Source organism: Hydra vulgaris, chromosome 14 (assembly GCF_038396675.1).
Source record: "Hydra vulgaris chromosome 14, alternate assembly HydraT2T_AEP".
Classification (NCBI taxonomy): Eukaryota; Metazoa; Cnidaria; class Hydrozoa; order Anthoathecata; family Hydridae; genus Hydra; species Hydra vulgaris.
Genome location: NC_088933.1, coordinates 11,004,977 through 11,030,912, shown reverse-complemented (window position 1 = coordinate 11,030,912; position 25,936 = coordinate 11,004,977). Strand labels below are relative to the sequence as shown.

The following is a 25,936-nucleotide window of genomic DNA, read 5'->3' as shown; positions in this document are numbered from 1 at the left end:
TTATTCTTTGAAAAAGCTAAAGGATTGGGAAAAAAATATTTTAACAACACTTTTTAAAAACAAATCAAAATATTATAACAATATATTTTAACAATAAACCAGCTGTATAAATAAAATTCAATTTTGTTTTAAAAGAGATCTAGGCTTTACTTATAGAGAAAAAGCTAAAACGTTTATTAGTAAGGAAAGTGATAAAATACCAAAACTACAAGGTTTTACGCGCAATTAAATACCTGAATTGTTCTTACAAACAAAATTCCACTCAATATCTTGAAACCTAAGTTTTGACAAAGCTAAATGGCTGCATTTACTAGACGACGACACTTAAAATATGACATTAGTCAACTTCTTGGTGAGAAATATTATATTATATTCAATTTTTCATTGCGGTGTAAGCAGCAAGTATAAATAAAAACTTATAGACAAATAAGGTAAAAAACTACTCGTAAAGCAATTTGTAATTGTGGAAAAATGAGTACAACTTTTGTGACGTTATCTATTTTAACATCACAAATTTATATTCAGGAATGTTTTCAACCTTTATCACTCATTTCATCGTTTGCTAAACCTTGTTTGATTTAGCCTGATTTAGCATTGCACTTCTACGCCAAGAAACTTTGGAGTGGTATAAAGTGAGAAATGGTGTAAGTGAAGTGGTATCAGATTCAGAAAGTTTAATTTTGCACAAAAATCTTAATCAACCAAATTGCTGTTAATGAAAATTTGTTAAAGCTATGCAAAAAACGCAGCTCACTAAATTTTTTTAACACAAAGTTTTTACATAAAAATTAAATTTAAATAAATGTTATATAAGTTTTAAAAGGACACAATACAAATTTTACAAAAAATGATATATAAAAAGTAACAGTCTGGTTTTTTATTATATTATTTAATTTTTTTAATTTTTTATTTTAGGTGACCCAAGAAATCCTTTAGGTTTTATCAAATAACACCATGGAAGAGCATTTAAAAGGAAATTAACACCTTTTTCACTACCGATGTTAAAAAACTAGCACAAAGGTAGCGTTTAGACACGGATCTCTCACGTTTCTGAGGCCGGCACGCTAACCACTGCGCTACGGATGCTCATGTTGTAGAACGCGACAGACTGAACTATAAAACAAACAAGTTTCCAAAATGTTGAACAACTTAACAAAAATACATTAACAACACAAAAAAAGAAACAGTTTCCACTTTTAATAAAACAACAACTTTTTACAAATAGGTAAGCAAATATAACAAAAGATTGCCATATTTCTCATTAAAAATGCAACAAAAATCTTATCATTATTACTTTAGCAATAATTTCTTCCGTTGGCATTTAAAAGAGTGCCTTTTCAAAAATTTCTTGTTGAAAACACAACAAATAAATATTTATCAATAAAAAAACGTCTTGCCAGAGCATATAGCAAACAAGCGTTGTTTCAAAGCAATCGTAAGTTCGATAATATTTAAGAAGATTATTATTGTTGTTATTATTGTTTGGTGTCAATTCTTTTGATCAGTATTGATTCTGTTTAAGTTATGATTTCGTTGTCAATTAATTGTTTATATTTATTATATCGTTTCATATATTATAATTATTCGGCGGCGCTCTGTGATTAGACCTTAAGGACTTCTTAGAGCACCAAAAAAAAAAGAAAATTATTAACAATAATATTGTATTATTATTCTTCAACTTAATATTATAACAGTTATTATCACTGGTGCAATTTTTTTGTAAGTATTTTAAAGGCAACTAAATATATTGTTGTTGTTGTCAATTCAACACAGGTTAGAATTAGACTAAACAAATAAACTCTATTATGTGAATATTAACATTACCTATATTTGGAGCCACACTAATTCCATTGTTTATTTATATTTTTCTTTACCTATTTTTAAGTTTTAGATTTTTCTTTATAGCTGACACTAGCCGCTTCAACAATTTGTTTTATCCATCAGTAGGTTCATCAAGAAACTATATATATATATATATATATATATATATATATATATATATATATATATATATATATATATATATATATATATATATATATATATATATATATATACACACATATATATATATATATATATTATATATATATATATATATATATATATATATATATATATATATATAAATGCATATATATATATATATATGCATATATATATATATGCGTATATATATGTATATATTTATATGTATATATATATGTATATATATATACATACATACATACATATATATATATATATGTATATATATGTATATATATATATATATATATATATATATATATATATATATTTATGTATACATACATATATAAATTTATATGTATATATATATACATACATACATACATATATATACATATATATATATATATGTATATATATATATATATATATATATATATATATATATATATATATATATATATATATATATATTTATGTATACATACATATATAAATTTAATGATTTTTTTCAAAACATGTAAACGCCATTAACTGCATCTGCTTGTAAAAAATTGCTTTTATCACCTGTAACATTTATTTAAATTAGAAAATGGTATTATGGAATCCAGTCAAAACCACATAAATACAGAACCTTGGATATTAAACGTTTAAAAAAAATTAAAACTGAAGTAAAGGTAATATAATGCTAATAGCTGATTATGATTAATCACTTAATAATTGATTTTATGTTTAGATTCTTAAAGTACAATGATAATATTAATGTTAACATGTGGAGTTTTTCTACTTTTTCATAATTCTGTTTGTCAAGACACAAATGCAGTACCTAGAGGTATTAGATATTGAAATTTAAACGCACAGTATTAAGTTGTCAGTTGCTTATTTTATTTTAATTGAGACCCTCAAATTATTAATCTTATTTAACTGTTTTGATAAATTTTCATTTAAATAAAAATATGCCTCTTAATTTGATTTTTTGTATTTGATTACCTTTTTTTAATATTGTATATAGTGGTCTTTGCTTAAATTTTTTTTGGAATGGAAACATATAAAAATAAACTTTTTAATTTTATTGCTCTTAAATGATTTGAGCTGTTTTTATTTTTTAGGTTTCAAAGTTTTATTTACTAAATTTATAACTATTTTATTTAAATTGTAGTTGCAAATTTCAATTTGTGAATTGAAAGGTGTTTAGGGTAGATTAGAGTAATATGAGTACCTTGGTAATATGAGCATACTTAAATATTTCTAAGATGCAAACAGTGAAGTTAAAATTGCTTTGTATTTTTTGAACTGACTTTATGTGGTGATAACAGAAATCAGTACAATTAACGTAAACCTATATGCAGTAATTAGCGGCTATCATCTAATTAAAACGCCATTAAATTTTTTGCGAAGATAAAATAATATAATCACGCATGAATAAATCTATGGCGCGAAATTTTGGTGCTAAAATAATGAAATTAATTTTTTCATAAAGAGAAATATATTAGCTAAAAAATTCAATCCGTTTTTGTTTGAAAAACAATGCATAGAAACATTTAGTTTTGACTTTTTAGTTTTGATTTAAAGATGCCATTTTTGTGTAATATGAGCATGCTCAAATTAACCAGTGTTTTTCATTGAAATTACCCAGTTTAAAGTCCAAGAATAGCAGCAATTTTAATTGCTTTTTAAATAAAAACAAAACATAGTTAAAAAATTGTAATATTTTATCAATTCTAAATATTTATCTGTATTTTAAATTCAAAAAATTTGAATTTTTATTGTTCAAAGGTAATAAAATTGAAAAAGTTAATAAAATTGAAAAAATTTAATAAAATTGTTAATAAAAGAGTTAATAAAATTGAAAAAATAACGAACTATTTGTTTTTCTCGGAAAACATAGTAGTATTGTTTCAACATAAAGTGACTTAAAACTTGATCTTTAAATGATAAGCTTTGTTACTAAAGAATTATTATATTCCAAAAATTAGTTCTAATTGTAAGATTGGTATTTTTTTTACGTAATTAATGTAATTTTTTTGAGCTAATTTAAAGTGCTCATATTACCAAGTGGTCTGGGTAATATGAGCACTTTTGCTACTTTTTAAAAAATCTGTGGAACCCATGACGTCAAACTTACTACATCTAATATAAAAGAAATCGTAAACTTAAAATATATGTTTTAAAAAAGAGATGGTCAAGCAGAACAAAAAGTATGTAAAAATAATATGCTGAAAACGTTTCCTTCCCAAGATATAACACCTTACAGAGTATATAAATTACAGACCGGCACAAAAACTAAAACTTACAGACTAGCACAAAAAGCCAAAAAAAAAAAAAAAGATTTTTCATTCCAATTTGTTATACATTCTAATGAATTTTACTCAGAGATTTTCAATAATGTAAATTTATTTTCACAGCAATTATCTATTGAATATCTGCATGAAGGATCGTTTTAAAAGAACTTAAAGTTGTTTAGTTTGTTTGATTTTTCGTACTGATAAATGTATTTTTTTTTCACAAAAAAACTTGGGATTGTATTGGCATGGATACCGTGGATAGCATCACTTTTATGTATTTGTCAAAAAAGGAATGCCATCCCTTGCTACTCAGACAAAAAATGGGTTGAAAGAGTTCGTCCAGTACAACAAAAAATGTTTAAATATTTTTACGACTTATTAGGTATAGATAAAACTATATTTTTTAATGAAAAGATCATTTTGAACTACACAACGCACTATTATTGATAAGTAAAAATAATAAAATTTGATAAATATAAGCTCATAGATATAAATATCTCAGCAAACATTATTTTAGTGGATTTGCAATGGACCTAATAGGCAATTTTGTGTAATTTATTTGAGTTTTGCTCAAAAGTTATTTAGTGGACCATTAGTGGCAGTAGCAACAAATGGCCAGCCGATAACTTTCCGAAATGTTAACTGTAGTTAGTCATCGGTTAGCCACTTTTGGCGACTGCCGCTAATGTTTCATCAAATAACCGAATATCGAAAATACCGCGTACCGCTCAAAATGTCTATATAAGTCCACTAAAATTCCGCTATAAAATATTTTCTTGGATTAGGCTTCTATATCAGATGTACCAGATTCTATCTCGTCACTTCAATTATGAATATTGGTGTTTACACACTATAAAACATTTACACATATCCGTAAAGACAGAGTTGCTTTATAACATCTTTTTTTACTGCATTTACCTTTACATCCATAAACACTAAATTTAGTTAAACCGAATGGAGCAGGAAGATAATCTGGTAATATTGGATCAATGGTTTTACAATTGATCTCCCAGCCAAAACCTTCAGAAAAAAGAAGATTTTGTAAAGGTTTGTGAGATCTCCTTAACACTAGACATAGAAAATAATATCTAAATAATTAGTACTTTAGAGCGCTCATGGTAGGTAGTAACAGCGCAGCATCTAAATGGTACTTTGAGAAGAAAAACCATCTTAGCTTAGCTAAGGTTAAATTGCTATTGGGAAAATTTTTTAATCCATACGTGTTGACTACAAAACGGTTAATACCTTGAAGTAACCTGATTTGTCAACTACTCAGTATTGCCTAACATTAATAATGCATACAAAATCTTGTCATCTGCAGTCATGAATGACTTTGACCATGTTTATTTGGATTTTCCATAGAAGGATCCGGTCTGATCACATCCTGTTAACACATAAAAACCTAATAAAGCTTTTGAAAGTGTGGAATCAAGTGTCTTAAAATCAGGTGTGTGGAGTCGTCGAAAAAGTATCGACTCTGACTCCGATGGTTGAAATTTTCAGAGCCCGACTCCGACTTTAACTCCAAAGCAAAATTTTTAAAAAGTTCTTTGAATTCTTTAAAAGATATTACGCGATAATGAAATTTTTTTTTTGTGCTAAATATATGAAAAATTCTTTAAAGGTTAAATATTTTATACATGCACGTATAATACCGAGAAGTTTTACTATTGGAGTCAGAGTCGCAATTTTGTTTAGCGACTCCGACTCCGCTAAAAATGTCGCAAATTCGAATCCGCAACTCCAACTCCACAGTCCTGCTTAAAAAGCTCTTGATACTGATGTTTGATCTTTTTTCAGTTTGCAAGTATGTTGTATGAGGTAGATATTAACAGTAAAATGTTAGCAATAAAAGTACGTCTGTATCTGGGGAGAAAACATAGCGATCATAAAACGGATTACATCTTGCAATACCAATGGCATCAAGCACAAAAAGAGTGTCCGCCTCCTACAACTCAATATCAAAACTAATATTGAGCTGTAGGAGGCCTAATGTTTGTAGGAGTAGTTGCAGGAAGTTTAATGTTTAGAATGCAGGAGTAGCTTATCCTAGTTGTGTTTCTGTCAAATATTTTGTGCAGTTTGTGGTTTTAGAAAAATGCTTAATATGCCAGTTTATGGGTGTATCCCTATTGCTTTAATGCATCTTTATAAGCGGTATTAGTTTATTAAAAATAACTTCACTTGATTAGTAGGCGGAAAATCTTAACTTGATGTTTTTTGGAAGATTATTTATTTTGTCAGGAGGATGGTTTTTTTTTTTTCTTTATTACAATATTTATGATACATGTACAAATAATATATAAAAAGAAAAGTTAACAAGTCAAGATATCGTTAAGAAATAAAGAATAAAAAATAAATATAAAGAACGCGGATACTCAAAGAAGACCATCAGGTCTTTTCACAGAGAAAACGCTATTGAAAAAATTAGAACGTTTTTTTTTAATTGTTATTTCCTTTTGTTACGGTGTTTACGGCTTGCATCAATCAAGTTACTGTGCCTAAAAGAACAGCTGACTCATGCGAACAATAATGTCCACAATTTTCTAGATATATCAATTGCGCACACTGAATCTAATTTATCGAAAATAGTCACTGAATCTTATTAATCGCTATATATTATTCACTATAAATTACTGAATATAATCAATATAATCTCATTTCCAGACTGAATATAATACATTTCCAGATTGTTCAAAAGGTTGTGCCAGGATGCAGGAGGATGTTTAGAATCAGCATGTATATAACTTAGTTTATTATCAGGCTTGCAGTGTAGTTGCAGTATAGTTGCAGTATAGTTTCAGTATAGTTGCAGTTGGAATGAATTTTGGGAAAAGTGTAAAACTTAAATTAAGGTAAATAACTATTTTAACTTTGCAATTTTTAGAGATATTGAGATTGTTACCTTTGAAAACTTGAACAACAAGCTTTTTTTAATTTGCTCCATTTGATTGCTACTTTTGTTCTTAAACCAAAGTCATTTTTGTTGTAAAACTGCGAAATTCGGTCTAAAAGCAAAATCCCAACTATTTCAAAAACTTCCGCGCCATCACTGGCTTCCATGGTAACATCAAACAGTCCTACTTTCTTTTTAATCCATGATATGTCGTAGTTAAAAATGAATAATTTTCTTGCATGGCGTACTATAGTGGTTGCGTTTTTTAAAAGATGGTTGTAATCATCTTTAGATATTTCGTACATGTTGGAAGTTTTGTCAGCTGGATTTAAGGTTTTATTAATTTTGCGTAAAGATTTAATGTCATTATTTTTTTTTTTAATTTTAAAAATGTTTATAAGGTCCCTAACCAAAAATAAAAACTATTTACAAAAGTACTTAAAAATAGATTTAGGAAACGTCATCCATTTAATCATGGATTGCAAAACCACATGGAGCAGCTTGTTGCTTATGCTAGACGAATTTAAGAAGCTGAAATAATGCGTTAAAAAGGCATTTCTAGATCTTAAAGTGGGTTCTAACATCAATTATTCAATAAAGATGAACAAAAAAGAATATAGAATACACTGTTAAAAAATCGGCGTAGATTCATCGGCGTAGATTTAACGTAGATTCAACGAGAATGTCCGGCAGCAAAGTGACAGCACTTTCTCCGTAAAAGTTAACGGTTTCAGTAGTTTCTATTTTCCGTAAAAATCAGCGGAAAAGCCCGTAAAAAAAGATACAGAACTTTCTCCGTAAAAATCACGATTTCCGTATTTCATTTTTTCCATTCAAAGTAACGGAAAAACTCAGTTAATTCCGCAAATAGACAGTTACTTAACTCATTTTACAAAGTTTACGCGAAAGTCAAAAATAAATGAATAGAATTTATATAATGTTATAAAAATGTAATTCGACTATTAAGAAACTATTCGTATTTTAAATGAATAAAAATTATATTATATTAAACATCAAAGACAACATAAAAAAACTCAGTAGTTTTGAGTACTTTAGCCACTCATAAAACATTGAGGAAAATCTATTTTACTGATATAGCCCATATGCAAAACGTGCAAAGTCTAAAATATATCAATTTCTGTTGATGCACAACTCTGAGTAGCTCAGTTTTTACTCGTTTTCTTAAATTCAATTTACTTGGACTTTTTTATATGAACTCCTCGTATGTTGATGAAATAATTATCACAGTAATAATATTTATATTAAATATAAACAAATTATACTATACTATAGTAGTTATTATATATTTTATGTTTTATACATTATATAATATTTATGATAACAAGCAATATTTTATTATGACAAACAATACTATATTATAATAATAATTATATATATTATATTACATTAGTTATAATAAATATAAGCAAAACGTCTTTTGATCTATTAATGTTCTGTCCATTAAAACAGCACTAGTTCGTTTACAAAACTCAAAACTTTTGAATGAGGTCCGACATACTGTTTTTTACCAGGTTTTTTTCAGTTTATTTTTCTTTTTCAGAATTCATTTTTGCGATACAGCTACATAATAATTAAATCAGATTAATAAATTTACAGTAAAAAAAAAAAGAAAATAAAGTAATATTGAAAATATTTACAAATTGTATGTAGAGTGTACAGTTGCAAATAGTCAAGATGTAATGATATAGAAAAAAGTGTAAGTTAAAAGTAGATAACTTTAGAGAATACATAGCAGGTACTATGAAAAATCTATGATTTTTTTTCGATTTTTTTAAAAACAGGTATGAAAATATATAATCGCAAATGACCCTTATCATTTTACTTTCCTATTTTTCGTAGTAAAAGAGGAACATTTTTATGGAATAAATCCATGATTTCAGCTGATAGCTTTTTCAGGGAATTTTGAAAACATCTATCCCATTGTCCAGCATAGCACAGAAAGATTTATATGTAGGTACATTTGAAATTCAAGGTTAGGTTGAAACCGAAACCAAAGAATAAACCTGAGAAAAACTTTCAATAATAGTATTTCATTTTAAAAGTTAAAATCAAAATTATTCAATATAATATAAATTATATACAAATACAAATAAATGATTAAATAATAAATTAACAATTACTAACGTCAAAATTTCTATTTTAGAGATAACTTTGTCAAAAATCACAATTTTAAATAATTTAAATATAGATCAGATAACAAAAAAATTTTTTTTTTTTTAAAAGACTGCACTACAAAAAAGTAAATATAAAATACATCACAGATACTATTTTATTTAATATATACCTTCTTTCCGTGTGTTTATCCTCCATGTGGTTTATCCTCTTCTGACTAATTTCCATATAGAGGCTAGTTACCAAGACTCACAAAGACGGATTCAGCTCACTAAAGAGCATCATAGCCCCTTTGCAGACCAAGAGTAAGTGATTTTTAGAAGAATGAAGGATATTAGAGAAAAAGTTAGAAGAAGTAGAGTTAGCAAGTTGGCATAGAGACAGTGGACAGTATTGCATCATGTGTTAGAATGTGCAACTAATTTTTAATATCAAGTTCACTTGATAGGAACCCTAGTTATGTATAAAGTTTTACATAATTTACGTAAATTTTATTATATATATATATACATATATATATATATATATATATATATATATATATATATATATATATATATATATATATATATATATATATATATATATATATACAAAAGTAATAAATAAAATGCTCTATTTAATATGTAGAGCAAATACGAAAAAAAAAAAAAATATATATATATATAAATTAATACAATTTTCTACCTAATATAGTATAATATATTACATACAACATTGTGTTTATTTATATATAATTTTTTTTTTATATTTATTTTAAATATCAATAAGATCAATAAGATATACATCAATATGAGTGTTATGATATAATAACAATTACCATAGCCTATTTTTGTTTATTTCAATAAAAAAAAAACGTGTCAGGTAATTCAAATAATCTTGATCTAGTAAGAAAAGAAAAATTAAACGTTGCTTAGTCTGCTAACATATTTATTCTAACAAATAATAAAAGAACAAATGCATTTATTTTTTAGCATAATGTCCTAGAAAAAATTACCAACACTTAAGTAAAAAACATTAGCTGTTATTTGAATTATGGTTGAAATTGTTTGATTTTCGGTTAGAATTAGGGCCATAACACTGATTTTTTTTAAACAGTTATTATAAAATATTTTTGCAACTTGCTAACAATAATTATATATATATATATATTGATATTATAACAATATATATATATAAATACAATGATATATCTATATATATAATATTATAACAATATTATATATATAGATATAGGCTACGATTACGTACGAGGATTGCTGACTAAATATGCTATTAAAAAGCTTTTATAAGTTTACATTATATTATTTAATCATAGTTATGCCATACAGTTATTAATACTAGTTTTACTATATTTTAAGCTACTTCAGTTGTTTAGTAAATCAATTTATCCATTCGCGCGTGATTAAGTAAAAAGTTTTCTATTTATAGCAACAAAAGATAATTTTGTTATTTCTCGTGGTTTTATCTTTTATTATTATTATTATTATTTAGGTAGTTATTTTTAAAACAACCATATTGGTAGCTACCAAATGTTGCTATGAAATATATACATACTTGTCGTTAGATTAAATTAGATTAAAATTTATTAGAACAGTGATACCTGTTCTAAAGGACACGCAGGTCCATAAAATATGAAGGGCTCTGACAACGTGCCCTACAATCACATAATACATATGCGAGATAATTTACAAAATATAAATATATTACAATTATATATAAGACCACAGTTAAACAACAAAAACTAGTTAGCCGGAACAGTATTTTTCAAAGTCGATTGAATTAATTTTAATTTTGAAGCTCTTGATATTTTTGGCGCTCACGACGTCAGACGGCAAGTTATTCCAAGTATTAACAATTCTGAGTGAGAAAGAGTATTTACGGACATCGAGTTTGCATTTTAAATTCCGAAATTTGAAATTATGTCCTCGAGTGTAAATATAGTTGTTAATTAAAAAGAAACTTGATTTATTTAAGCAAACTAAATTGTTCAAAATTTTGTAACATGTAATCAAGTCTTGCTTAAGGCGACAAATTTCTAGTAGTTCCAAACCAAGAATTCTAAGTCTATTTAAATATCAAAAGTTATTTAGGTTAGCAATTCTCTTGATAAAACGTCTTTGTACTCTTTTCACTGTTTTGTTTATTTTAGCGCGGTTTGGCGACCAAACCGGAGAGCAGTATTCTAAGATCAGTCTTATATAGGTAGTGTAGGCCTTTACGATAACACGTGGATCGCGACTTTTAAAACACTTAAGAAGTAGATATCCTCGAATGTTTGATACGCGGACAATATTTGAAATACGATTATTGTAATTTAAGTAAGAATCCATGGTCACACCAAGATCTTTTGAGTTTTTAGACCAGGTTAAATTGTGTTCTCCTAAATGATAGTTGTAATTTATATCTTTACAAAATGAAGTAGGCGCTATTCTTTGAGTAAAGCACTTAATATTGGCTACTTTTTTAACTGCCATTTTTTTGACCAGAGATTAACTTTATACATGGCAACAGCAAGATCGTGACTATAACAGGCATCCTTAAATGAACTATATAGTTTGATATCGTCAGCATATAACATTGAAGAGTAATTAAGATATTTTACTATAGAGTGTAGATGATTAATATATAACAAGAATAACGTTGGACCCAAAACGCTATTCTGTGGAAATCCACTAAGGATTCTGGTCAGGTTGGATAGTAAATTTCCAACCAGAGCTCTTTAATATCTATTGGAAAGAAATGCTGATATCCAATGAGGTAGGTTATCTATTATACCGTACATTGCAAGTTTTTAAAAAATTTTTGGATGAGGTACAGAGTCAAATGCTTTTTAAAAATCAATGTACTCCACGTCAGTAATTAAGTTGCTGCCTAAAGCTTTATTTTAGTCAATAGTTGACTCTAAAAGATTAGTGCACGTAGATCTTTTGGATAAAAAGGGTGTTAATTAGGCGTAATTAGATTATTTTTATAAAGATAATCAGCGATACATGAACTAACAATACTTTCCATTACGCGACAGCTAGTACGTGTAAGGGATATAGATCTATAATTGTTATCATCTGAAGTAGATCCTTTTTTAAAAATAGGCAAAACCGAAGCTTAAAGCCACTGTTTTGGTAACGAGTTTGACGTAAAACTTAATTCAAATATATATGAAAGCGGAATACATATTATATGTGCTAACTGATTTAAAAGCTATTTTCTTTGACCAACTTTGACCGCATTTTTGTGGTAAATATATATATATATATATATATATATATATATATATATATATATATATATATATATATATATATATATATATATATAAAATCCAGTAATTCTTTTTTCTCACAATGTTTTTATTAAAAACAATATAATTACCAAACAAAATTACCAATATAAAATATTTTTTATATATACTAAAACTATTAGCACTAGAAACCTTTCAAATAATCATCAGTAGTGCTGTTTTTAGTATTATACAAGATATTTATGTTAAAAACAAAAATAACTTAATTTTTATATTGTTGCTATGGGTAACTATTGATTGTGAAAGATTGAATTGTAATTATATACAGGAAATATCAATTAAATGTATCATGTTTTTGTTTGTGCAAATGCTTTTCATATGATAGCAAAAAACTTTCGTTGTTAAGCTCGAGAAAGACGAAAAGTTGGAAAAAAGGAGCGTTATTTGCAAGTGGCATTGTCGCTTCAATGAAACAGAGAGAAAAAGTACTATAAGAAAATAGGATTCTTTTGGCAGCTGTTTATGTAGACCCAATGCATCGGATACTTCTTGATGATCAACAACTGACTAAAGGAAAAAAAGCTCTGTTTGAAATAGTTGTAAGAATGAACAAGTTGCAGAACTGTCTGGAACAAGAGGAATTGGGTCATTACTGCCACATCTTCAACATCATCTACTGATGAAGAATTTGATTTTGAGAAATATTTGGACCATAAAGACCGTTCAAAGCGTTCCCGCATGGAAAAAAAGTCCTTCCTATCAGAGATCACTGCCAGTAAATTTCACCACCGTTTTTCATGTGCATTAAAAATAGTGGTACAATTTGACCGTTCATCAAAAATAACAGTACTGCAAGCAATTGATATGTATCCTGAAATGGTCAGAGAAGTTGCCCGAGTGGCTACTGCTTTGCTACCAACTCAAGTTAGTGTGGAGAGGTTGTTCTCTGCCCAAAAAACAATAAGATCAGATTTAAGGACATCCATGAAGGAGGATCTGATGGAGGCAATACTTTTTCTGAGGGCTAATTCATAATTTTATTAGTGACTGCATAAGAATTTATTGTATATCTGTTTACAGAAATTCAGAAAAGTTTTTTGTTCAAAAATTGTTTTCTAATAAATATTGTTTAAAGCACTTAGTGGTCGGATTATTTATATCATGCTGATGAAATAGCAATCTAAACATTTTGACGCGGTAAATTTGTTGTTACGAATTGGTGACTTATGAAGGAGTCGGAATCGGGAGTCGGAGTCGGAGTCGGTCCATGATAAAGTTAAGGAGTCGTAGTCGAAACTGCGGTTTACCGACTCTACAGCCCTGGGAGTGACTTAAGAAGTTAATCAGCCGTAACTGAAATCTTTTTGGTTTTTGTAATTATAAAATGATTGCTATTTGTTAATTTTTATGACTTTTTCGTTTTGTATGCCATATTAAAAAAGTAAGGGTTCCGAATTTTCTGAACTTTTTTGTTTTCACTCCTCGAGTAATAACTTTGCTTTGTATCTCTCAGCCACAGTTAAATCGGAATTGATAAACACTTTATTAAACTCGGTTGAATTTTTAAAACTCGGTTAATTTTTTAAAGCTTTTACATTAGAATTTCTATCATTTCGGTTGTTAAGAACAATAATAAAAGGTGATTCCTTGTCGGATTTTGGTTTTAATTTTATTATTTGTTTAATTTCGATCTTTGCAATAATAGATTTCATCATATGGAGAATAGAATTTTTATCTTCTTCTCTAGCGCTTGATAAATCTGTTTCTTCAGAGGCTTCGATACCAACCACTACAACGTTACTTTCCCGTTTTTCTCTTTCTTTCGCCTCGGCAACAACAGCGTTCATTAAATGAAGTTGTTCAGTTGACGTTTTCGGTGGCGTATTTCCACAAACAACACTAGCCCACGATATAGATGTGGAAGATGCAACTTTAGTTTTCTCTAGAACATTTAGTCTCTCGGTTAACAGTAAATTGCAACTTTTCAACTCGTTGATTGTTTTGATTAGTGATTTTATTAATTTATCTTGATCAGCTTTATATAGATTAAACTCGGTTGATTGGACATTTACCATGTTTGCAATTAATATTTTTACTAAATTTTATATTTACACGAACTTTTACTAAACTTCTTATTTGTAGTAAAACACGTCCGCTCACCACGCGTTTGAGTCCATAGAAAAACATAGTCCATAGTTCATTGTGAACTGCCAAACTAGAATAATAATATGGCTTACTAAAAAGATGTGATGTTTTTTCACAACACAAATTTTTAGCTAGCGATATAGACAACTTATAGCAAAAGGACAACCTATAAGTTTATAGTTTTATTATAGCAAGCTACAATGCTGCGATATGTAGCTATCAACATAATATTTCGAAATGGCTGATAAATATTCGCAATGTGTACAAATATAGCGCTAGTGATAAGTGGTTTTCGCCACCTTGTAGGTGGCTAAAACCACCTTGTCGGTTTTAGCCTCTTTGTAGTTATGAACTTACCGTTATGTAGTAGCTAGCAATTAGCTTTTTAAGCTATGTAAGTTTTGATATATTGTAACAATATCGCTATTTAAAAAAAGTTCAATTTGTGTTTATATCTAAAAAGCGACATGTCGTAATAAATTGTTACAAGTTTAATCTATTGTTATACTTAAGTTATACATGTCCTAATAAATTTACAATGTTACAAGTTTAATCTATTTTTATACTTAAGTCAGATTCAATACTAAATATTTTTAAAACGTAAAAGTAAAATAAGATGAGAAAAAAAATCGCTCAAAAATCCCGGTACCGCTAGCCATTCGCTTGCTAACAGGTCGCTTGTTTCTCCATTAAAACTAATAATTTACATTTTATATTTACAGGTCTTCCACCAAGAATCCGCCAGCTTTCATTATTGAATACACCAATTGAAAATGTACCTGGATCAGATTTTTTAACTCTAGAATGTATAGCATCAGGAAACCCTGAACCAACTATTGAGTGGTCATTTAATAATGTTAAATTTATCCCCAATAAAACTTTTAATGGAATTATTGGTAGTCCAATTCGTCATAAAATTCAAGGTAACTATTATTTTTGTTAAAATCAATTAAATTTCATGTTGCTTTTTTTTCAATTAAATATTTTTTATTATTTGATTTAATCAAAATATGTTATGCTTTAATATTATGCGCCGTTATGAATTTTTTATGCAATAGACATGGTAATCATTACTATGCCATGCCAGACTAATACCAACAAAGTTTTAACAGAAAAAAGTTTTTTTATGTTACATTACTTAGCAATATATTGTAAAAAAAAATTTTTTTTTCTTATAAACTTGCTAATAACACTAAACAATACATTTTAGGTATTAAAAATATTCATGAAAATCTTTTCTATACCTGATTAAGCTAATTTCATCTGAAGTCAATTTATGTCCGTCAACCATCACTTTTTTTGAAATATTGTGATTTCGTTTGTATGGAACTTTAAGTGAGTAGTAGTATAATTCTGTGTATACAAACCGATTTTTTTACCTAATTGCTTGTTTTACACATTAGTTCTTGCTCTTCTATTTTCAATAAGTATATAAAAAATTAGTTAATTTCACTCTGCTACCTCATCGTTGTTGTTTAGACATTATTATGACTTCTAATGCCTTTATTCCTTCTAAATTAAAGTCTTAAAAAATAGGGCGCATCGTAAAACAACTTTTTTTGAATTTGAAATTGTAATAGAAAGAAAAAATTGCATAATGCTATAAAAAGTGATCATGCCAATTTTTTTTTACTTTTTTTTGTCTTTAGTTCGCGCTAGGGTTTTATTTTTCTTACAAAAATACGTTTTCTGACCTTTTTTTACAAAATAAAAACAACAACTAGTATTATATAGATATAATACTAGAGTTGTAATAAAGTTTAAACATAGCACAATGACTAAGTTAGAAAAGGTTATAATTTTTAAGAAAATATTTTAATGACTTCAATTGCCGATAGAGGGCTGAGGTTTTACGAAAAAACTCTGTTTCATGAGTTTCTGGCAAACAAGCTCTGCAGTTCATAATGTACAATTAAAGATTGAAACCATCTCTTCTAGCCAAACCGCAAACTTGATCTGAAGCTTTGGTTACAAGTTTGATGCATCTCTCTACTCCTTAAGTATGGCATGGAAAATGCTCCATATCTGGAAGAAAAACATTTGTTAAAATTCAATTAGGTTTTTATCTGAAATATGAGAGGTAATCGGAAGTTCATTTAGTTCACATTTTTCCAATCAATATAGTTTTTTGCCCTAAAATTGATTTCTGGTATACAGAACTTTCGAACTTTATTTGTTTTTATTGATCTTGCTTTCATTATTTATTGCTATGTCAATTTCTTCATAATTGGGCGACTATCCGATGTCATAGCAAAAAAAAGCATTCCCTTGTATGACTGGATTGATAATAATTTTAATTTTACTACTGGCATACTTGGATAAATTGATGGTTAGCCATAAATGTCTAGCACATTCCATGCACGAGAGATTACACCTTATATTGAACCACATATGGCAGTAAACTTTAATAAAGAACTCAACTATTTCTGACAGTCTGTGTAACGGTTCCCTACATCCAACATAGTACTTCAATATTCTGTTTGAAGTGGTTACTCAACTGGCATGGTTAAGTTCTACAGGATTTCGGTTAGCCAAAGCGTTTGAAAAATAACCTGTAGATATTACTTTGTAAATATCAGGTAAGTATTTTTGGTCAGAACAAAGAGATTTTTGTCTATTTTTGGCACTGATAAGAATGTACTTAACTATTGGCAAGGTATCACATAATTTAATTTCTGTTCCGATTGGTCCAGACCATCCGTTAGATCCTAATATAGGTCCATCTAGTTTTTAAATTAGATGGCGTAGAGGAAGTTTATTAGGATGTATTTTACAGATAAACCAGTGGACAGGTCTTTTAAGTTCTAATTCGAATAAAGCAATAATACCGTTAAAAAATCCGGTATTGACAATTGTTCCGTCACAACCCATGGCAACTAATTTGGATGTATCACTTCTGTTTTGAGTAAAAAATCTTTTTATATTTGTCTTAATACTGTATCCATGTCCTAATGCAGTCTCTACATGCCCAAGATACTTTGACCCTGGTTCTTGTACTAAAACAACATGTTCTTCTTTGATAGTTTTTCGTATATTTTTCTCCTTGTTTGTATCAATAACTAATGTTGTATCTTTACTTCCATAAAAATACAAACCTTCTAATATTTTCATAGTCTAAATGTTGCATTTCAAGTCTGTTTTTCTTTTGTTCTCTTTTAATCTTATTTTTATCAATTACTTTAGATTGGTCTCCTTTCAAAATTATGTTCAGGTCTTCCAGCACAACACATGCTATAAATGCAGCACCTCTGCTTGAAACGCCTACTCTATCGCACGCTTGAGCTAAAGATAGTAATGGTGATCTCATTTGTTTAGTTTTATATTTTCTGTTACCATTTTCGCTTGCGGCCTTCATCTGTGTCTAAATAATCAGCATCTGATTCTAAGTCAGTATTCCAAATCACAGTGTCATCAGAATCAGAATCTTAAGATAAAGAATAAAAAATTGAATTCTGAATGAGGCTTGATGATATTGCTTGAGCTGCAATACCTGTAATAGCACAAAACTGTGTTGAAAAAAAAAAAAAGGGTCTATTTACTCTGTTTTTTTTACTTCTTTTTGCCGAAATCTTAAAGTAGTTTGAATATCGAGTCCTTCCATTTACATAGTCCTCAGAAATCTCTGATTGCTGAGAAAATCATGTTTTTTTTCTGGTACCTTCTTTACTTTTTTACGGATGCATTTAGAAAAATGAAGGCATTTGTATGCTGCAACGTCAAACAAAGATTTCTCTTCATGCTTTTGAAATGGTATTATTTTGGACTTTAATTTGTCTATATATTTCGTTATATAATATTTCTATACTTTTGATTGTAATCAAGAAACATTTTTAACATGCGTTTATGGGACACAGTAGCCAGCGGGCACGGGTACGTTCATTGTACGTACAAAAGACGTCCGGATGGAACATACAATTTTGGTTCAGATTTGGTTTAGACTTGAAATACTTATGCACGTCCAAAGTTGTGAGTACTATATACGTCCAAATTTGAACGTTTAATGTACGTCTAAAATTAGTATCAGAATTAAGAATGCTAAAAATACTTATAGGGGTATAATTCCCCATTTTTAAATATATGGAAATTAAATAACAACTTTTGACATAAAATGATTAACCTTATCATAAAAATGAATAATATTTTTTTTTTTGGTCAACGGTTGCTGCAGTAACCGCAAAAAACACCCAAATCAATCAGAAAGCAAAACTTGCGCTGGCCAAGTTTTTGCAAAAACTAATAAAAAAGGCCGAATGAAACTTTTGAAACACATTTAGAAAAAGTGTATGTGTGTTTTAAATAAAACAGATTTTTTTTTAAAGTTCTGGGTCTGATGACTTGTGCTGTAAAGTTAACAATAGAAAAAAATACCTATATCAAAATTCTGTTCCATTTAAAGCACAGCTCTTATTAAAAGGAAAATACATTGAAAATTTCAGATAAAACACTCAAGCGGTTTTCTTAGGATTTTTGCTGGCATATTGAAAACCCTCAAACTGATGAAACAAAATGATAAAAAATCTATAAATATACGTAACTTTATATATTAGAGTTAAAACAGGCTATATGACTGCGCGTAAAATAACGAACTTGGATCTTGATCAATTAAAGGAGTATAAAATAAAAACTACTTGTCAGAATTTTACAAACAAGACCTTGTTTTTTTGTCATAGAATTGGCTTTCAGAAATTACTAAAACTTTTTATATGATAATAAAATTTTATATGATAATAAAATTTTTTTTATTACCTTAGCGACATGATCAAAATCTATTATGTTGAAATTAACAAAAATATATAGTTTCTTTATGTAACCTTAAACAAATATAGAAGAAATACATAAACATATCGTTTTCGATATTAAATAAATGAGGCATTCATTGTGGTGATCAAACAAAATAAATCTCCACAACTACCATTGAAAAAAATTTTAAGGATCTCATTTACATCAGTATAATTTAATTTGTTTTAAGCAAAAATCAATTTAAAAAAACTTTACATTTTAAAAATTGATTTTTGAACGATCTATAAATGCAATTAAGAAACGGTTTTATGAATTAACTTAAGAAATTATTTACATTTCAAAGATAAGTTTAAAGTCTTCACCAACTGCTATAAATGTTTTAAAATATTTAAAATTGTTTATGAACCGCCATTCGGGTCACTCGTCATTTAGAAACAATTCTTATGAACCGTCATATGGGTCACTCGTCACGATAGGTTTAAACAATATCTAAAATTAAAGACCTCCTGCACAACAAAGAACGTTTTGCGAAACTCACAAAAAACTTGGTTAATTTAACAAAAACGTTTGGTAAATATTTATGCACCAAATGTTTTTGTTAAAGTAACCAAATAATTTGGTAAAATTTATTTTGTAAATTTCACAAAATGATTTTGTAAATTTTACAAAATGATTTTGTTAACTTTACAAAATGATTTTGTTAATTTCACAAAATGATTTTGTGACTTTCAGCAAAAATATTTGGTGCATAAATATTCACCAAATGTTTTTGTTAAGATAACCAAATATTTTGGTAAATTTCCAAAAAATTACCTTTTTTGTGTGTGGAAAGTTAACCAATAAATTGTCTTTATTTTCCGAGACAAAACAGAACTTTAAATACCTCGCAAAAAAACTGAATTATAGGTTATATAACTCTAAAAAACAAATAATATTTCCATTTGTATTATTATCGTATAACTATCTTTAAATATTATTTTATTTACACATAATGAAACTATACTGTCAACTTATAGATTTAACTCAGAAGCCAATTCACTTACTTTCGGACATGATCGGGGCAATTAAAACAATATATAAATTATTGTAAAAACATCCTAGCTGGAAAACTTGCAGTGTTGTATTCCTTATACAAGATCTAAAGACAAATAATTGAAAATGATAAAGAATCATTAATAAAATCTGTATGCAGGAACGCAAGTATCAGTAATAACATTAAACTCACTTGAATCAATTTAAACGAAAAATCCATTTCTTTCAAGGGGGTTTTAAATGACCACCTGTGATTGTTGTACTCAACAATTGTGATGTTTGGTGGTACAGCATAAACTAAAGGTTGAAGTATCACCTTCAAGTCATTATATAATATCCTAATGTTATTAATTGACTGCTCAGCATTTTCAACTAACTGAAAAACAAAAAATAATAGTTAAACAATGTAAGTAACAACATAATTATTTTAATCACATTTGTTTAATTTTGAATCAAATTTTAGTACTTCATTTATATTGAATATGCATAAATTGGCTAGAAAAAGAAATGATTCCCCACATTCTTTAACAGTAGGAGTCCAGGATTTTCTCTTTGCTTCTTCACACAAATGTATGGAACGTTTGCAGCATGTCAATTATACAATAGCCAAAAGATCATCAGTCTCTTCTTCTACCCTTATAATACATACATATATATATATACATATATATATATATATATATATATATATATATATTTATATATATATATATATATATATATATATATATATATATATATATATATACATATATATATATATATATATATATATATATATATATATATATATATATATATATATATATATATATATATATATATATATATATATATATATATATATGTATATATATATATTAGCCCCCGCCATTTCCGCAATATTTTTGATTATTGAAGGTCGTCATTTGATTTCTGGTGCATTTTGATGAGTACATAAAAAAAAATCATATTCATTTTTATTTAAAGTTTTATTTACTACCTCCTCCAGTGCGTTGAAGTTTTTGGAATTTTCTCGAAATATCCTTGTTTTACGCTACTAATGCGCCAACATAGTTTGCGCATTTATTTATTTAATTTTTGCAATGAAACAAAACTTTCAGGAAACTACCACATTTTATTGCTCCATCAATATATTAAATTAATTTTATTTATAGATATAGTTTGAAAATCTAACAATTTATTTTCTTTCAATTATTGCTTTTTTTTTTACAAAAACATTCGTTTTTGTAAAAAAAGTTTGTGATTGTAAAATTTTTTTACTATCACAAACTTTGACTCAAAAACATAATCAACCACTTTATCACTTTAATATTATACACAATGGTTAGTTATAATGTTGTTTCAAAAGTTAATCAAATTTTATTTGGTACTAACTGAATGTTTTGCTCTATGCTCTGCTATTGACAGAAGAATATCTTGCTTCAACGCTTCATTTACGCACACTTTCGAGTAGTCTTGAATAATTTTTAGCGCTCTTTCAGCAGGATCATTTACTACATGTAGTTTATAAACCCAGTCCTTAAATCTTCTGTAAGTGCTGTATCTTCCCCATTCCTTACAACTAACTTGACACCATTTAAGATTGTTCTTTGTAAATCCGAGGTTCTCAAAAATCAATCAACTCATGCCTCCTACAAATGATGACAGATAAGAAGTACTTGAATTTTTGTATTGCTTTTGAAAATTTGACTTGCCAACATCCTGTTTAGAGTCAGAGTTAAACAGATTTTTAGCAACACTTTCTCCAAATTTGGGAATTAGTTCCTTTTCAGCTATGGAAAAAATAACTGTTCTCTAGTCGTGGTATCAATGATGTCGTTTCATCACGTCAATGCATGCTTGGGCAAAATCAGGACTTTAAATTTTATAATTTTCCATATCATTGATTGCTTGTGAATCCATATCTCGAGCCGTACATGCAAAAGGAGCTTCTAAAAACTAAAAAGTATAAAAAACACCAACAAACTCAGCAAAAACTGTAAAACGTGACATATCGTTTGCAGAAAAAAGATTTAAATCAAGCTGTGGACTAAGAGGGTAATGTACAAGATTATAGATTGATTTAGTAAGAATCTTGCATGATGAAAGGCACCAGGTCTTTTAAAATATAATCCCGTGATAAATCCTGGGGTTCATTGGGATATGATGAGTCTACAATTACTGCCAAACTTTCCACATTTCTGCCATTGTTAAGAACATCTGAAACTTCTTTTGTTTCCAGGCGAAGATTCAGAGGTAAGTGTTTAGCTTTTGAGATAAAAGATTCCTTAACTTTAATTCCTTCATTCGTTAAGACCATTTTTGTTATGCCTTCTTGAAGTTATTTCTGATAGTGAAAACTTATTCAAATCTCCGTGGTCTGCATTTATGTTACTTGCAATTATAGCTACATGAGATGTTGAAGAAATATTGTATCTTTTTGCAACAATTGATATTGCTTTAATTATATCTTTAGGCAAAGAAACCGTTACAAATTTTTTTCCTTTTTGAATTGTATTCTTGTAAGTCTTTATCTAACTCATCTGAGTCTGCAAATTCAGTATCAGAATGTTTTTGAAGACTTGATTGAAAAATGTTGTCAAACGATTGTTAACATATCTAATTGAAATTGATTTGTTTTTGCAAACTTTCTTTTTATAAACTTTTCATAATTTTTGTCCTGACGATCGATTGACCACATTCGCAGGCTTTTTTGGTTGTCTAAAAACATACAATTTTCTTTTTTGTTTGAAGGTGATTTAGTTTTATCTTTCATTATTATGTCATTAACATCTAAAGGAGAAATGTCGGAAAGATTACGCATTTCTTCCCGAAATTCTATGCGCGACTTTTTACACCCAGTAGATACTTTATTACTGTTTGCTTGTAATCTACTTTTGCGATTATCCAAATCTATAATGTTATTCCTATAAGATATATGTATAAGTTAAAAAGTAAAGTTAATTACCAGCATTTTATTATATTTATACAAATATTATTTCTGTTTAACAACTAGAAATTAAAAGTATTATTTATACCTTATTTGTTTATGACACAATTTTGGAATTAAAGCCTTTTCCCATATGTTAACTAAGGCTTTAGTAACACGTCTGACAACCACCAGATTCGTTACATTTAGGCGTGAAAAAAATTTAGAAAGAGGGCAGGCAACAACGTCCTGAAGTCTAGCAGATTTAGAAATTGATGTCATAAAGTATTTTCTTATGAAGATATCCAAGCGCTTCTACTTTTGTTGGCAATTTATTATCTGGTAGCTTTTTGATAGGTTTTTCTACCAAAAAAATCTTTTTTGATCTTGTTTGAGACACCTCATATATTTTTCCGAATTCCAGACAATAGTATCTGCAATATTTAATAAAAGATTTCTTATATATGTTTACAATGTTCCTAGAGATATAAGTTAAAATCGTGCGTGAACAAAACCTTATGCATACGGTAAAACTAGTAATAAACCTGTTTTATTGTAAGATTTTTGACATTTAAGATTTCCCAAGTGAGTGTGTTATGCTACATTTTAAGTTTAATTTGTTAAGTTGTCTTGAAAAAGTTATGTAAAATACAAGCGTAAACAATACTTTTCGCTAAAACAAAGAGGTTCGAAGAAAATAATAAAAATTTCAATAGACTGGAAGAGGTAATAAATTCAACTTAAAAAAAAATGTTCATAATTTTCTCAATGCACTGATCAAAATGCACCAGAAATCAAATGACGACCTTCGAAAATCAAGAATTTTGCGGAAATGTAGGGGGCTGATATATATATATATATATATATATATATATATATATATATATATATATATATATATATATATATATATATATATATATATATATCCACATGAATTTATAAGTATGATTTTTTATTTTCAATTTAATAGTTATATTTTGTGCATTAACGATACATATTTATTTTTATTTATATTTTGTAGTTTCAACAACCAAGGTCATATGATGTTATTAAAGTGAGAGCAATTTAAAACAATTAACACTGTTTCTATGTCAACCTTAAAAGATTGCAAGTGATAGCATTCTTTTAAAATAAACAACTTTTGACAAAGAAAATAAAATAAATCAGTTTCAGATACAAAAATTTGTTTGATTACACAAAATGCAGGATATAGTTCTTCAACTGCATAAATAATAACATCACCAATTTTAAAGTTAACGAAGTTAACAGAAACACTTTTTGTTTAGAAAATTTCTCTGTACAACCCATAATTACCTTTTAATTCTGATATAGTTTGTCCGTCAATCACATGGCATAGTAAAATAGGCTCAGTTTTAGCGACACAAAATTTATTATTTTTTAGGCCATGTTTTGCCATAAACCGAGTTTACTGATCCATTTGGTGTCTAATAGCTACCGTTTTACAAAAATTTTAAAAATTTCTAACAGATGAAGCAGTCCTCTTAAAACCTCTTAATTTACCTTTACAACGCATTACCCACATATTACTTAGCGGACCAAGCATTTAAATAATACGTGGATAATGAATAAGTATATGAAACTTCAAAGTTAAGCTAAACTTAAACACAAAACAGTATTCTTGTAAAAATTCAGTGATAAGAGAACCAAAAAATAATAAATCAAGTTTTCTAGGATAATTTGTTTTAACAATAAAAACAAACCAAACATTGTCATCAAAAGGAGCTAAATCTCCAACTAATATAGGAAAGCTTAAAACCAAATTTAGCATTTCAATTGCAACAATACTAAATGAACCATTTTTTATTTGGTACTCAGTAGGACAAAAGGAATTGACAAGTGATCATATAAAAAATTTCTCATTCTGCTATTTATGTCACCTAGATTGCAGTTTTTTTTCTAAAATACTAGATAGTTTAACATTTTTTGAAAAACATACTTGCAAATGCCTAAAAAATCGTGCATAATATTACAATAAATGCTATCATTAACATGAAATGATGGAATTTTATTAAAGCAACACTTTTCCTTTATACCATTGAGGGAAAAATAATATAAAGAAACGTCATAATGGTAACATTCTTTAGTTCTAAGTAATTCAACAGATTCAGCAAAAATACTGTCAAAGTCTTTACGTTTCATTATGCATATTCTGCATGGGTATGTCGCAGTAAAACTTTCCACATAACCTAATACTCCATTTAAACCAAGATTATCACCAATAATTTGAGCAAGGACAACGTATTTTTTAAATTCATCACCATCTATTTTTATAGTAAAGCCTTTTATTCTAATTCTGCCATTTCTTTGATGTATATAGAAAATTCATCTTTATTTGAATATTGAATAAAAAGTCAAATATATAAAGGTATTGAATAAAAAGCCGAGATAATATAAAGATATTGAATAAATAGCCAAAAATAATAATTAACTTTGCGTTGTAACTAATATGTTATTTCGCCATAAAAGTGATTTTTTTAAGGGTACAAAATTTTATTTTTTTGTACCTATCCAAAAAAAAAATGTAAAGTTTTGAAATTTATAGAACTTAGTAGGTCAAA

The 25,936-nt window shown here is 27.7% G+C and overlaps 1 protein-coding gene across 1 annotated transcript in view; it reads left to right on the top strand.

Annotated features, from left to right (window-relative positions):
- The first annotated feature begins 1,897 nt into the window (after positions 1–1,897).
- Positions 1,898–25,936, top strand: part of LOC136090570 (hemicentin-1-like) — a 58,161-nt gene continuing 34,122 nt past the window's right edge. Inside the window, exons 1-3 of the mRNA XM_065817357.1 lie at positions 1,898–1,943; positions 2,708–2,803; positions 15,394–15,594. Of these exons, the coding sequence (XP_065673429.1) occupies positions 2,722–2,803; positions 15,394–15,594 (283 nt within the window). The 5' untranslated portion in view covers positions 1,898–1,943; positions 2,708–2,721. The remainder of the gene's footprint in view (positions 1,944–2,707; positions 2,804–15,393; positions 15,595–25,936) is intronic.